The 15,567-nt window shown below is 47.2% G+C and overlaps 1 protein-coding gene across 1 annotated transcript in view; it reads right to left on the minus strand.

Moving 5' to 3' along the window:
* Window positions 1–15,567, minus strand: part of LOC146046305 (C-signal-like) — a 42,895-nt gene continuing 27,328 nt past the window's right edge. Inside the window, exons 4-6 of the mRNA XM_083165556.1 lie at window positions 10,183–10,347; window positions 6,802–6,912; window positions 1–283 (exon numbers count right to left, since the gene is read on the minus strand). Of these exons, the coding sequence (XP_083021682.1) occupies window positions 170–283; window positions 6,802–6,912; window positions 10,183–10,347 (390 nt within the window). The 3' untranslated portion in view covers window positions 1–169. The remainder of the gene's footprint in view (window positions 284–6,801; window positions 6,913–10,182; window positions 10,348–15,567) is intronic.

Below are 15,567 nucleotides of genomic sequence, written 5' to 3' on the forward strand. Positions count from 1 at the left end.
AAATATTATTATGCTTTTATTTATTGCGGTACAGTATAGAGCTGATCACAAGATTCTGATTGGTTTACATTACTCAGGCATATGGAGCCACAACCTCTTTGTGTAGATCACTTGTCTACCATGTGCTTAGATGAAATCCACAGGTAGACTACAAGCACAATCACAAGTGTCACCAAGGAATGACATTTCCATCCCAGCTCACTAAGCTGCCATTCTGTTTCTCCGAAAGGGAACTTAGAACATTCATAATTCCAGTCACACTTTCATCTGTACTCAGTAATGCCTGTAAGAAAAAAACAACACATTTTATTCAATATTAGAGTTTAGCTTCACTTTTCCTACTTTTTAAATAAACTTTTAGAAATACACACAGGCATGCATGAGTATTGTTGGCTGCATCGCAGCACTGGTTCCTGGGCTTAATTCCTTTTAGAGCATTATCTGTGTAGAGTTCAGTATGTTATCCATTGTTGCCTCCCCTCCTGCATTCTGCAGGAGACTCCCTGACATAGCAGCAATCTCCCTCTCTCCCTCATTAGTCTAGCAATCTCCCTCATGTCACCTAGCCCACATTACACTGTTACATCATAGTTACCTACCCTCCTGCACGGAGACTCCCTGACATAGCAGCAATCTCCCTCTCTCCCTCATTAGTCTAGCAATCTCCCTCATGTCACCTAGCCCACATTACACTGTTACATCATAGTTGCCTACCCTCCTGCATTCTGCAGTAAACTCCATGAAATAACAGCAATGTCCCTCTCTCCCTCATTAGTCTAGCAATCTTCCTCATGTCACCTAGTCCACATTACACTGTTACATCATAGTTACCTCCCCTCCTGCACGGAGACTCCCTGACATAGCAACAATCTCCCTCTCTCCCTCATTAGTCTAGCAATCTCCCTCATGTCACCTAGCCCACATTACACTGTTACATCATAGTTACCTCCACTCCTGCATTCTGCAGGAGACTCCCTGACATAGCAACAATCTCCCTCTCTTCCTCATTAGTCTAGCAATCTCCCTCATGTCACCTAGCCCACATTACACTGTTACATCATAGTTACCTCCCCTCCTGCATTCTGCAGGAGACTCCCTGAAATAGCAGCAATCTCCCTCTCTCCCTCATTAGTCTAGCAATCTCCCTCATGTCACCTAGCCCACATTACACTGTTACATCATAGTTACCTCCCCTCCTGCATTCTGCAGGAGACTCCCTGAAATAGCAGCAATCTCCCTCTCTCCCTCATTAGTCTACCAATCTCCCTCATTTCACCTAGCCCACATTACACTGTTACAAACCAATTAAGGACTCAATTTACAAGCTCATTCTGTTATTTTGTTTTGTTTTGATCTTAAGAATGTCCATCTATCACATCTTGTTCCTACTCTGCTGTGTATATATATGTGGTTCTTCACACACCTTGTTATACCATGCCTGAGGAAGAGACCTAAGAAGTCTCGAAAGCTTGCATTTTAACAACATTTATTTTTGTTAGCCATTAAAAGGTATCATATTTGCTAGATTGCTATTTTGTTTTTCTCACTGAGGAACAATAAAACTGTTACAATTGTTATCCCATTTTTCTGTTTCCATTAGGTACTTCAATTTACTCCCACAGCACAGAAGCATATTGGCGGCTAATTCAAAAATGTAAAGTTGTATTTACTAACTATTACATTGCCAAATGTATTTAAAAGGGCAATGATTTTATGGGCACAACATGGCTAAGTAAGGACAGCATTGTTCACGATCAGAAGCACCAGGTTTCAGAACCTAGTACCCAGTAACCCAGAACTTAGTAAATAAACCCTAGACTGAAATGAGAACAGAGAAGAAAGAACTTCACTCTCGTTTAATAAGGGGTCAATAGTTGTATTCCTACTTTAGGTGCAGTTATGCTTAGCAGTAGACACCAATAATTGGGACTAAGGAAAAATCGGACCCGGACAAGACCCCGGAACGCCGAACTGGACATCAAAGTCTGCATTCTGGAGCTTGTATTGTCCGGTCCGGGGGTGTCCCTTCCAGGGGTGTCTTGTCAGGGGGATACCTGTGACAGCTTTCGCCTGGGACATGGGGAAGGGGAGATTACAGCCTCCCAGTGTAGTCTGGGACCATTCCGGTTTTTGATACATGTCCGGGCCATAAATGGAGGCTTTATTCTCTCCCTGGTGGCAGCGGTCACAGGCAGCCTCTCCAGACAGGACACCCCAGACAGGACACTCCCAGACAGGACACTCCCAGACAGGACACTCCCAGACAGGACACCCCCAGACAGGACACCCCCAGACAGGACACTCCCAGACAGGACACTCCCAGACAGGACACCCCGAGACAGGACTCCCTCTGAACCAGACACTTCAAGCTCCGGAATGACAGAAATTAATGGATGGATGGAGCCTGTCCGGTCCGGCGTTCTGGGGGCAGCAGTCCATAGTAGAATATTCACGGTCCCTTGGTACTGTACATGCGCAGAACCCATTTCAATGGGCTTCCCATAGATGCATCCCAGAGGGAGGGAACACCTCCAAATGGGACTGCCTTGGGTGACTGGCAGTTCAGACTTCCAATAGGACGTCACTGCCAGTCACAGTGAAGACTGTACATCTGGATTCTCACAGTGACGGATTTTATCTTGGGGGGGGGGGGGGGGGGGGGGGGTTTAAAAACTGCCACTGGTGATGATGCTGCAGAAACTCTCGGGGAACAGACAAGTTGTTCAAGTCACTAGAGGATTCTGGGAGACCTGCTTATATCCCCCAAGGAGCCTACTGATAGGTTGCTGATCACAGCAGCAGTTTGCACAGAACAGGAAGTAATGTTACCTGGATCATGTGACCCTTGCAGGAGTCAGTGGACAGGTGTCCAGAAGTCAGCTGACCCTGGGTGTCATGGCAGCGCCCATGTCCCTAGGACATTATGGGGAGCAACAGTTGTCAGACAGCAACACGACACAGGGACATCAACGGCCAATCTGCAGTGTAGAACACACCAGCGGGCCAGTAAGTATCGCGATTCCTGACACTGGCAGGGCGATGTGGAGAGTTTTTAGACCTAGCATTAGACACCAGTAACTGGGAGATAGACCAGACAATTGAGACCTACACTTATATTAAGAAAGCTGATAGTAATAGTTCCATACATTATAATAGTGGCCACTATCAAATATGGATTTCTAATATTTCTTGTTCCCAGTTTGTTAGAATGCGCAGAAATTGTTGTAGTATTCAAAAATGTGAAGAACATTCTGCAGTTTACAGTAACAGCAAAAGGAATATATATCAGACTTAACTAAGAAATCACGGGACATTAAAACACACATGATCTGTCCGACAACACGTGATATATATGTTTGAGAATAGGTTTGGAAAGTGATTTATTGGAAAGACAAAACGTAACTTAAAATGTGTTTATTACATATTCCATACAAGGAATATACGTATCCAATGTGCTGAATGTTGCCGCTAAAACCATGGAACATTTCTCTTTTAAGGCACTGAAACATGTGATTTAGCATGACAGCCCCCGATGAAGTCTATCTGTGATGAAACACATTGGGTGTGGTTACCACTGGTGACACAATGACACCCGGATCCATTATGCTACGGGAGGTGAGCGGGAGACAGTTGCAGCTTGGTCTTCCATCTTGTGCTGCGGTTGTTGCTCGGAATCATATTATGCTTGTGAATTGTAACGTCTATGTACGTAAGCATCTATTTCAGGTCAAATCTATGACTACTATTGATCATTCGTGCACCTTTTTCTATGGTTTTAAAAGCAAATCCACTATTAAGGCCTGGGGGTTGTGTTTAAAGCTGCACAGTACATTGACCAACGAGACAGAAGATACTTTCAGTGGACTGTGGCTGTTGGACTGCGGCTGTTGGACTTGTCTTTATATTTACTAAAAGCGAATGTAAAGTGTTTTGTTTTTGACAGACGGATTTCTCAAAGGACAGAGGCCATAGGCCCTCATTCTGGTTGACCCGCAAAGTTAAGAAATTCACAACTTTGCCGGTCATATAAATACCGCCTGTTGCTTGCACGAACGGCTGCCCCCCCCCCCCCCCCCCGCTAGTTTCCCCGTACGCATGCGGATGGATGTTAAGCCTAAACTCCCATTCCCAACCTCGTGTGCAGGGGCAAAATCATTCCATAGTCGCTGACCAATGAATGATTTTGCAAGCGCTCACAGACCTAAGACACCTCCCTGTATGGGAAGCGGGCGGCAGATGACATCCGCTGTCCTCCCCCCGCGTTACGACTGCATTGGCATGGGAACACCCAGCGTTTTCATGGGGGGGTTCCCATGGGTGCAACCCCTTGCCGCCGCCCCTCATCTCCCAACCGCACTGCTAGATGCGAACGGGCCAGCGAATAAGCAATTGGCTGCACCTGCTCACACCAAGCGGTTGCACATGTGCATAAAAGTTTATGCGCAGTCGCTAAACATCACTCGATCATCACAGCGCAGCGACTAGAATGACCTCCAATGTCTGCTCATATGAGAACAGAGATTGTACATACTGTATGTCCATATTAGAGTCCTTGCTTCTGGATCCTGAGACATTATAGTTCACCTTGTATCTTAAATCTATATGATCCATTTTATACGTTGTAATTAGAGGTTATTTCCAACAATCATAATTGATGCCACAGTGCCCCCTACTGTTTATTATGCCGTACCATTTATGTATATTTCGCAACTTGAACTTTAGAACTATGATATACTGTAGCTTATACAGGAGTTCTGCAGCCTATATAAGATGGACTTTGACAGTGTTATACCCCTTTCACACTTACAAAATATCCCGGGTTTTTGCACATGAACGCACATCAACCCGGGATTTAGCTCAGTGTGAAAGGGTCTTGAAAGAATATCCCAGGATGAACATCCTGGGATTTCTACCCAGGTCCTGAAGTGGGTAGATTCCGGAATCGACCTGGGATGCGGTCAGTGTGAATGGTCCCGTACCCGGGATTGGGTACACGGGACTTTAAAAAAGCTGCTGATTGGAGCTTTCTTGGGTTCACAAATGCTGATGTCATCTTTCAGAGCCCTGGAGTCCATTTCTAATGACATGCATATGTATTTGCAGGGATTTCACGGGATCGGTGTGAATGGGGCTGTCCCGGGTCGATCCCAGGTCTGAGTGCAGTGTGAAAGGTACATTCCAGGGTAGAATCCCGGGAAGCATCCGAGAACACATTCCCGGGTATGACCCGACTCTGCGAGTGTAAAAGGAGCCTCATGTCTTGAAGAAAACACCGACTACAGAAGTGCTAGGGCAATCTGAATATAACTCAGCCTCTAGATGCAGAGGGTGGGGATTTTGAGTTTGATGATTTGATTGCTGTATATTGAACATCTGATGAATTAAACAATAAACTTAGCTAAGTATATAATAAATTCAGATTTATATATTTAAGTTATTTGTTGAAGTACTTTTATGGGAATCCCCCCGAATCACAGAAATGGTTGTAGATCTGCAGATGCACAAATGTAAATTTAGTACAATGAGATGTGAGATGTTCCCTGTGAAGAGCAGTGTAATACGGAAGAACGATGAACAATAATACTTCCCGGTGTTCAACATAAAGGGCTGGATTCAATTATTCGCAGCACCCAAACTGTAGATTATATTTTATCAATGTAGTGTAAAGTATATATGACTAGACTACAATTGCATTGATCTCGTTTAGGAATCATCTATAAATATATGTATGTCTAGTGTCCATTTGTGTGTCTCTGAAACACTACCATCTGTTGGCAGCGAGTGGAACTACATTTCTTTCTCTCTCACACATGCACAAACACAGTGGCAATCACAAGGTAGAAGACTAGCTTTCGAAGCATTAGCTTTGAGCGGGCTTACTAGTACAGTATTGTACCATTATCTATCAATTTAATAAAACTGTTACCGTAAAGAATTTCCTGACACAATAATGTTGTTATTGCAGACCAGTTGTCACAATGGTCTTAATTCTGAGTCACATGTAATGTGAATGCAGGCGGGCTGGGCATGCAATGTCCATTCTAAAAAATAACGGGGCCCACACACGGGGAGATGAGCAATGCTTACCTGTCTGCGCGTCCCGGCTCCCCTCCTGGCTTCAATTAACAATTCTATGCAGACAGACCACGATAAAATGGCCGCCCCCATACCGCGGCCATTTTATCGTGGTCAGTCTCCATAGAATTGATTGAAGCCAGGAGGGGAGCCGGGACGCGCAGACAGGTAAGCCTGCGGGGGATGGGGGGCGGGGGCATTACTATAGCACCGCAGCCCCCCGGCGCCCCCACATGCACAGCGCCCCCCCGCGACCGCAGGGGGGCTGCGGTGCTATAGTTACGCCACTGCGCTGAGCAAACTGTCAGGGCTCCGTGATCTCCGTGACACCGGCGATTATAGATTTATACAGAGTGCTGGATATTAACTGCCAGGACAATAGCGACATGTGTAGGCCCCATTCCATCTAAGTGCCTGCATCACCCCTCATCAGTGTTACAGAGGAAATGTGATTGCATTTAATATTCACAATGCACAACTAGGAATAGTAAAATAGAAAGCTGGTTACACAACCACAGAGCAGGTTCCTTGCATTCCTCTGCATTGTTACCACTCAGATGTCTATTGCGCGCCCGCAGAGAAATGCACACATACTGTAGGACCTGATGCATGCACAGAACAGATACTGCATGGCTGTATTCAGAGCTGTATGCGATTCATAACCAGACGCGATGTGTTCAGGCCATACATCCGTAACATACAGTATACATAGGATGTGTAACTTACCCTCTCAGTACCCATATCTGTTTTGACCCAGCCGGGGTGAATGGCTGTGCACAGAATGCCGTCATCTTTATATCCTTCAGCTTGACAGCGGGTAAGCATGTTAAGTGCGGCCTATTAAAGAAAAAGATAAAAGTTTCTGGAGTTCATAACATAGAACAAAGATGTGATTTCTGCAACTAGCTTCTGTTTCTCTAAACATAGTATCGCAGCATATAAACATAGTATCGCAGCATATAAACATAGTATCGCATTATATAATCATAGTATCACAGCATATAAGCATAGTATTGCAGCATATAAACATAGTATCGCAGCATATAATCATAGTATCGCAGCATATAAGCATAGTATTGCAGCATATAAACATAGTATCGCAGCATATAATCATAGTATCGCAGCATATAATCATAGTATCGCAGCATATAAACATAGTATCGCAGCATATAATCATAGTATCGCAGCATATAAACATAGTATCGCAGCATGTAAACATAGTATCGCAGCATATAATCATAGTATCGCAGCATATAATCATAGTATCGCAGCATATAATCATAGTATCGCAGCATATAATCATAGTATCGCAGCATGTAAACATAGTATCGCAGCATATAATCATAGTATCGTAGCATATAATCATAGTATCGCAGCATATAAACATAGTATCGCATTATATAATCATAGTATCGCAGCATATAAACATAGTATCGCAGCATATAAACATAGTATCACAGCATATAAACATAGTATTGCAGCATATAATCATAGTATCGCAGCATATAAACATAGTATCGCAGCATATAATCATAGTATCGCAGCATATAATCATAGTATCGCAGCATATAAATATAGTATTGCAGCATATAATCATAGTATCGCTGCATATAAACATAGTATCACAGCATATAATCATAGTATAGCAGCATATAAACATAGTATCGCAGCATATAAACATAGTATCGCAGCATATAATCATAGTATCGCAGCATATAATCATAGTATCGCAGCATATAAATATAGTATTGCAGCATATAATCATAGTATCGCAGCATATAAACATAGTATCGCAGCATATAAACATAGTATCGCAGCATATAATCATAGTATCGCAGCATATAAACATAGTATCGCAGCATATAATCATAGTATCGCAGCATATAAACATAGTATCGCAGCATATAATCATAGTATCGCAGCATATAATCATAGTATCGCAGCATATAAACATAGTATCGCAGCATATAAACATAGTATCGCAGCATATAATCATAGTATCGCAGCATATAATCATAGTATTGCAGCATATAATCATAGTATCGCAGCATATAATCATAGTATCGCAGCATATAATCAGGGCCGGATTAAAGGTCTAATGCCTCGTACACACGGGGTGACGGGAGGTTTGTGCTGAGCAGGGCTTAAAGGGGTCCTGGATTATTTCCGCCACTCCCCTCCCCCAACTGGGCCCACCCAGGGCCAGTGGTAGGATTTTGGCACCCCCTGCAAACTTTAATGCTGTTTGTAAGAAATACTGTGCATGGCCAAGGTGGAGGTTGAACTAGTACCACCTCACCTGACCAACCCCCACCACTCACACAGGGCACCCACACACATGTAACTCCACCACTCGCAGTATCGCCGCATCTGCCACTGCCCTACCTACACCACCCCCAAGCACCCACCCTCGGCACCCTCGCACCCAACCCTCATCCACCCATGCCACTGCAACACCCACCCGCACCAACAACGCACCTGCCCCTCCACCACCCCCAGAACCCCCACATCCACTTGAGGTAACACCACAACTGCCCCTCCCCCACCCGCAGTACACCCACACCAGCCTCTCGCCCATCCACAGCACGCCCAGACCACATCCCATACCCATGCCAACTCCGCGCCTGCCCCTCCAACACCGGCGGCACCCCGCCCCCGAACATCCCCCACCCAACTGCAGCACTCTGCCCCTCCCCCACCCACATATGGCACCTCCACACCTGTAACTCAACCACCCGCAGCACACCCGCACCCGACCCTCCCACACCACCACCAGACACCCTCCCCCACCCATAGCACCCCTGCACCCGAACCTCCTCAACCCGCAGTACCCTGCACCCATGGGTTAGGTCGACAGGTCATTATGTTGACACAAGCATTAGATCGACATTGGGAAGGTAGACAGTCAAAAGGTCAACATGGGTTTTTCACTTTTTTTGTCACCGAATTTCAACACAGTCGACATGGACATTGAAACGTAGCACTGTGTCCCCTTGCATGGCTCGCTGCGCTCGCCCTGCTTCGGGCACGGTGCCTCACTGCGCTCGCCCTGCTTCGGGCACGGTGCCTCACTATGCTCGGCACACTATCTTATTCTCCCACCACGCCATAGTGGATAGTAGGGCATGAAAACCACCTGTCGGCATATGTCGGCTCAAAAAAAAGGTGAAAAACCCATGTCGACCTTTTGACTGTCAGTGGGTGAGCGGGCTTCCTCCGGCGCAGATCACAGCTTCTGTAGCGCTTTTTTAACACAAATTCACACATTTCCTCTACTTCGCACATTTTCATGACTAAAAATCGCCCATTATCGCACTTTTTTGCCCGGAATGCGCAGCTCATTAAATACGCAAATTCGCTGCAAAAAAATGCGATTTTAAAAAGTGCGATAATGGGCGATTTTGAAAAGTTACTAAAACTCTCATCCTATTAAATGTCACCCGTTATCTCATTTTCTCCCAATTAAATAGAAAAACAATTAAATTAAAACAGAGTGGGAAAACAACTCAGGTTTTTTTTTTTTATTACTCACTTTTACCCACCCCATAGGTAACCGTTTTGGTAATGGAGATTACGGTAATGGCTGCATTACCAAGGTCATTCCTACTCCCCATCTCCGTTTTAACAGCTTATGCGAGGACAACTTCTTTAAATACGGACCCATTAGATGGACTTGACCATCCACCTGGGTAAATAACCAACTTTTGCTGGGCATTATATGAGAACTTCCTTTCGTCCATTGGGTCACATACCATTGCCCACTTTCAGCTGTAACAAATTATTATTTGACCTCAATTGTGATTGACTTATCCACCTACCAATATCAAGGTGTGCACCGCCTCGCTCATTCTAATTACCTCAAGCAGCTACGTTCTTCCTCATATCATTAATTTTTTTTACATTTACTTTAACGACAGTTTATATATGTGCCCATATTTTATATGTGAATGAATTGTTCCTTTTATACAGTATGTAATAAAATTCTAATTAGAAATATAACACTCCTTGTTTGAATAACATTGACAGTCTGATGTCGACATAATTAACCTATGAATAAATAATTTGTCCCTTCACACGTGTCCTAGGCCCGTGTATAGATGACTGTACCTTGCTGACTCTGTAGGATATAACTTGTTTGGATACATCAAAGGTTATTGAGGTTTTGTCAATAGAACCCAGCACAGAAGACATGTTTACCAGCGCAGCCCTGCCGCAACCTAACGCTTCATGTGCATTATCAGCAGCAGATTTTTTCAGCAAGGGATAAAAAGCCTAAAAAGAAAAAAAGAATATTTAGGCAGAGCATTCTTTATTTTACAAAAGCAAATGTCCTATTGCACTAGTGTTAAAGAGGCAGAAATGTATTGTGTAAGCCCTTTATTAACTACATCAGAAACAGTGGTGTGGGTAGAAGGTGTACAGTACACATGGACCCCAGTCCAGGGGGCCCACACCATGTTATTGAATACTTACCCCTCTGGAGTCCACATTGGCAGCAGCAGTGCTCGCGGTGAAGGGGCTCTAGCTGCTACCCTGCTCTCAGGGTCAGTACCTAATGAAGACTACCTCCTGAAGCACCAAGCTCAGCACTCCATTCACCCAGACTGTGGCAGACTTTACAATCTCTAATACTACTTTCAGACCGCAAATGCTGTGTCGCACACGGGATTAGGACATGGGTCCCATCCCCAGAGCAACACGGCAATGCGGTCTGAAAGTTCCGACACAGCATATTGCCAAGTCGGTGACGTCACATGGGGCGGTGCTGGGCGGCGGTGCATCATCGGGGGCTCGGGAGGAGACAGTACTTGGAGCTGACAGTGCTGCCTCCTCCATACTGTGAACGGGACACGGGTCGCTCGACCCAGGCACCCGTTCACACTGCACTTGACACGGGTCATAGCCGTGTTCAACCCTGGTCATTATCAGGGTTGAACACCCGTGTTGCTCGACCCATGGTGGCCTTTTCAGACCGCACCTTGACCCGTGTTGGGGCCGCAAGAACATGGCAATAACCCGGGTCTAGAGTGCGGTCTGAAAGCGGTATAATCCTCACAGCAAAGCACTGCTTGACAATCCATGATTGCTGTGAGGATTTTAGATTGATTGTAAAGTCTGCCACAATCTGGACAAATCAAGTGCCGAACACAGCACATGCCTGACTGTAGGGGAAGAGGGATGCGGCCTGCTGGACCTTGCCTGTCACAGTCCGTGTCATCCAGGTGTTGTGACATGTGGCAGGCTGTGTCATCAACAGTGATACAGTGTGTGGTAAGTATATTTTTAGTTTAATTTCAATTTGCAAGCCTCTGCTCCACGCTATCTACTGTATCTCTCCCCTTTTTCTCTCTTACTCCCCCTCCCCTCTCTAACGCTTCTCCTCCCCCTTTTCTCCTGGTCCCATGTTCAGTACTTGAGGCAAAGGGGGTACCACTACTGTGTGATATTACGTGGCATAGCCTACAGGCTTACTTTTTTTTTGGGGGGGGGGGTTGGTTACGGCTTCACCTCAGGTGATGAAAATATCTACATTACCCCACTTACATGACATTCTCGGCTGTGTTAGTAAAGCATCCTAACTTAATACTACGAAAACTGATGACCTACCCATTCATTTAGCAAATTCCACTCCGCTACTATCCTCTAAATTCCCATATAATTGGCAAAAAAGTGTCTATCCGCTACCTGGGCATAAACATCCCATCAGACACTAGGAAATCTTTGAGGTCAACTTGTCACCCCTTCTCAGCTCCTTAGTGACCATTTCCAAATCTTGGCTTGCATTTTATATTTGATGGACGGGATGCATAGCTGCCTTTAAAATGTCTCTATTACCTAAACTATTGTATATCTTCCACACGATCCCCTATATTTTTCCCCAAAAAAAGGGCTAGTCACATGTAATTCAATTATGCTTAATTATATTTGGTCCTCTAGCCCCCCAAAACTGTCCCATTCTAAGATGATCCTTCCTAGAGCCAAAGGTGGTCTGACCCTCTACCATGATGCCTGTAAACTGGCCCAGATAAAGACTTTCTTTGATACACGCTCAGGCCCGAGGTGGGTGTGTCCTGAGACATCACATGCACCGCCTCCCATTGATGACCTTTTTAGGATACCCAAACCACTCAGACCCGATATTTCCTCGCTTCTCCCTACCACTCGTGCCTCCCTCGGAACATGGGATGCCCTGACCTCCAAACTCCCATACCCTACATCGCAACTACCGCATTTCTCACTGAAAACAGTATATATAAATTAATACCCATCTTACGCCTTGTTCGCTGGATAAACTAAATAATATCTTGGATAACGTATACTCCCGTTTTCTTACCTCCAGCAAAAATTCTCTCCGCCTAACTGAACTCTTACATTTTTCCAAATTTGCCACTGGTGGAATAACATCCCTACCTAGCCTAGGTCACCTAATAACCTGGCCCCACAAATCTACTCTCGCCTCAACTTATCGAATTCCAGAAGGGATATTAGGTTTTGGTACAAATTACTTCTAGATCTTCAAAATACCCCTAAATCAAATGCACAGCAAAAATGGGAAGCTGACTTAGGTATTACTCTTTCTGATGCCCAATGGAGTAAAATCTTCTTCTCTTATTCCATGTCACGATGCCTAAACCATACCGAGATGCACATATAACGGATTCACAGACTATACTTAACCCCAGACAGACTAAATTCCTTCTGGCCCACGTGCCCTCGGTTTTGTTGGAGGCAATGTGGAGATATTGGCCACATATATCATATACTAGGTGATTCATCGCGCCCTCCGGGCGCTCTTCACACCGTCGTGAGGGGCTTCGCCCCATTTTAATTTGCTACAGCGCATTGATCAGTTTGATGTGCGCCGTATGTACATATGTGTTTGAGTCTATGGCCGGGCAAAGGGGGGGGGCTCTCACGGACGGAGCTCCTGCAACAAAGCGGAAGGGGGACAGAGACGGAGCTCCAGCGCTGGGCCACGGGGGGAGGAGGGGCGGTCACGGACAGAGCAGTAGCTAGGTGACATGGTGCTTGGAGCAACAGTATGTTTCGGCGCCCCCCCTGTCATTTTTCCCTGTTATAATGCTCCTTTAACATTATGCCCCACAAACTGTGTAATACACATTACTCTGCTTGCCTACATGATGGTTGCCAGGGGTTCCATGCTTGTTGCTAGGGGTTCCTTGCTCGTTGCCAGGGGGCATACTGAGGGTGATTCAGCTTCATTCTGTGTCATCTGAATTCAGACCCATTCCGATGTATTGGGGACTGCGTATCAGCCTGCGCGATGATGCGATATGTAGCCCCCCCTGTGCGCTATCACAGTCACCGAGGCGTTCGCAGGCATCAGGGCGAGCAGGAGGATGGTGCATAGGGATACTGAGCCTTTCCTGGGCGTGCCCACAAAAGGTGGGTGTGCCCAGAAAAACGCTGGGTGTCCACATCCGCACACAGGTGTGGGGAGGCCTGCATGGGGCAGGCGGGCTGCTGACGCCACATGAAGTCACCACCCACCATGTTCTCTGGCATTTCCGAGCCAAATAAAAGTCAGTATAGACTGACTTTTTTTTGCGTATGCGGGAAAAAATCATTCGATGGTCGGCAACCATCAAATGATTTTTCCTCCATACACTCGCATGCGAATGGATGTGTCAGCATACACATCCAATCTTATGCTTCTGCGGGGATATATGGGGTGGCAGGAAGCGGAGGTTCATTTGCCTGGTTGGAGGCGTTAAGCTGACCAATAAGCAGGGAAGGACCGCTGCTTAGCAAGCAGTCCTGAATCACCCCCCACAGTACATATCAAAACACACAACAGAAACACAGACACTTACATTTTTAGAGTGCCCTGGAGGATGTCATTGCCACAGATGATCATTATTGGAGTACTGGGGAACATCACTTTTCATCATTAGGACCTGCCTCCACGGCATTTTGCCGCGAATCGCGGGTCGGCGGGAGGGGGCGGAGCCAAAGTGACGCAATTTAATGGGACCTTGTGTCATGATATTTGAATCACACCCTCCCCCCTCCCTTCACAGACCAGCGATTTACGGCATATAGCCGTGAAGGGGCGGTACCACAATGAAAACATAATGAGAAGAGGAGCTGCTGCTGCTGGTCAGGCACAGCAGCCCTCCTCGTCCCGCAGACATTTTTAAACCTCCCCTGCTGCCCTAACTTGCTGCTGTAGGGTCCGGCTGAGCTGCCTGATCCCAGCTGAGCTGAGAGTCCCAATCACGACAGCCAGCCTAAAGCAGGACTGTGAGTGGATGGCAGAGGGGAAGAGTAGGCGGGGGTGATGGATGAAAAAGAGAGGATATCCCTTTCAAGTTGCCGGTGCTGCTGTCATATAGATACACTGACAGGCGCAGCGCAGCACAGCCAGCAGCAACCACGGACATGCAGCAGGCTCTGCATGTCCGTGGTTGCTGCTGGCTGTGCTGCGCCTGTCAGTATATCTATATGACAGCACAGCAGCACCGGCAGCTTGAAAAGCATATCCGCTCTTTTCCACCCATCACCCCCGCCTACTCTTCCCCTCTGCCATCAACGGGCGGTATCCACAGGGTGGACCGGCGGCCAGGGAGTGTGGTGCCGGGCACCCTGCTAATCTTCTGTGCCCGGAGCTGACGCTCCGCCGGCTCCACCGTCGCTACGCCTCGGAGCTCCCGCAGCAGGGTGTAAGGGGACGCAACTCCGGCGGCCGGGCAGGGGCTGAGCTGCTGGCGGTAAGCAGTCTCTCCCTGATGGGACCCACGGGCGCCGCTCTAACATTTTGACACGGGCAGCTGGGAGAGTGCATCTTCTTATACCAGCCTGTTCCTGACACAGGCTGGCCGGGGACCACGCTGCGCTGGCTTGATATGACCAGCCTGTTCCTGACACAGGCTGGCCGGGGACCACGCTGCGCTGGCTTGATATGACCAGCCTGTTCCTGACACAGGCTGGCCGGGGACCACGCTGCGCTGGCTTGATATGACCAGCCTGTTCCTGACACAGGCTGGCCGGGGACCACGCTGCGCTGGCTTGATATGACCAGCCTGTTCCTGACACAGGCTGGCCGGGGACCACGCTGCGCTGGCTTGATATGACGGGGAGACGGGTGTTCGGGCTGCCGACGACCAGATTCTGCTTCTTCCCTCCCTGCAAAATATCTGGTCGCCAGGAAGCAGAATCTGGTCGCCGTGGCGACCTGGTCCCCGGTATTTGTCGAGCCCTGGGTTAGAGGCAGAAGGGGGGGCGGGCGTTGTGTTATTATTGGTGCCGGAGGCAGGGACCATTGTCAGGTGTGAGTCAGAAGGGGGGGGCGGGCGAAATGTCCGGCGGGGCGGTCTATGAGGGGGGGCTGGGCGTGCGGTGTGTAGATGCCCTATGGGCGGTCAGGGGATGAGTGTGTTGGGGGAGGGGTTGTGGGTGGTGAGCAGCCGTGGATGGAGTTAGTGGGCAGGCATGGGGAGTGTTGGGCGAGGAGGGGTGTGTGCTTGTGGA

This window comes from Crinia signifera, chromosome 11 (assembly GCF_055691185.1).
Source record: "Crinia signifera chromosome 11, ASM5569118v1, whole genome shotgun sequence".
NCBI classification, from domain to species: Eukaryota; Metazoa; Chordata; class Amphibia; order Anura; family Myobatrachidae; genus Crinia; species Crinia signifera.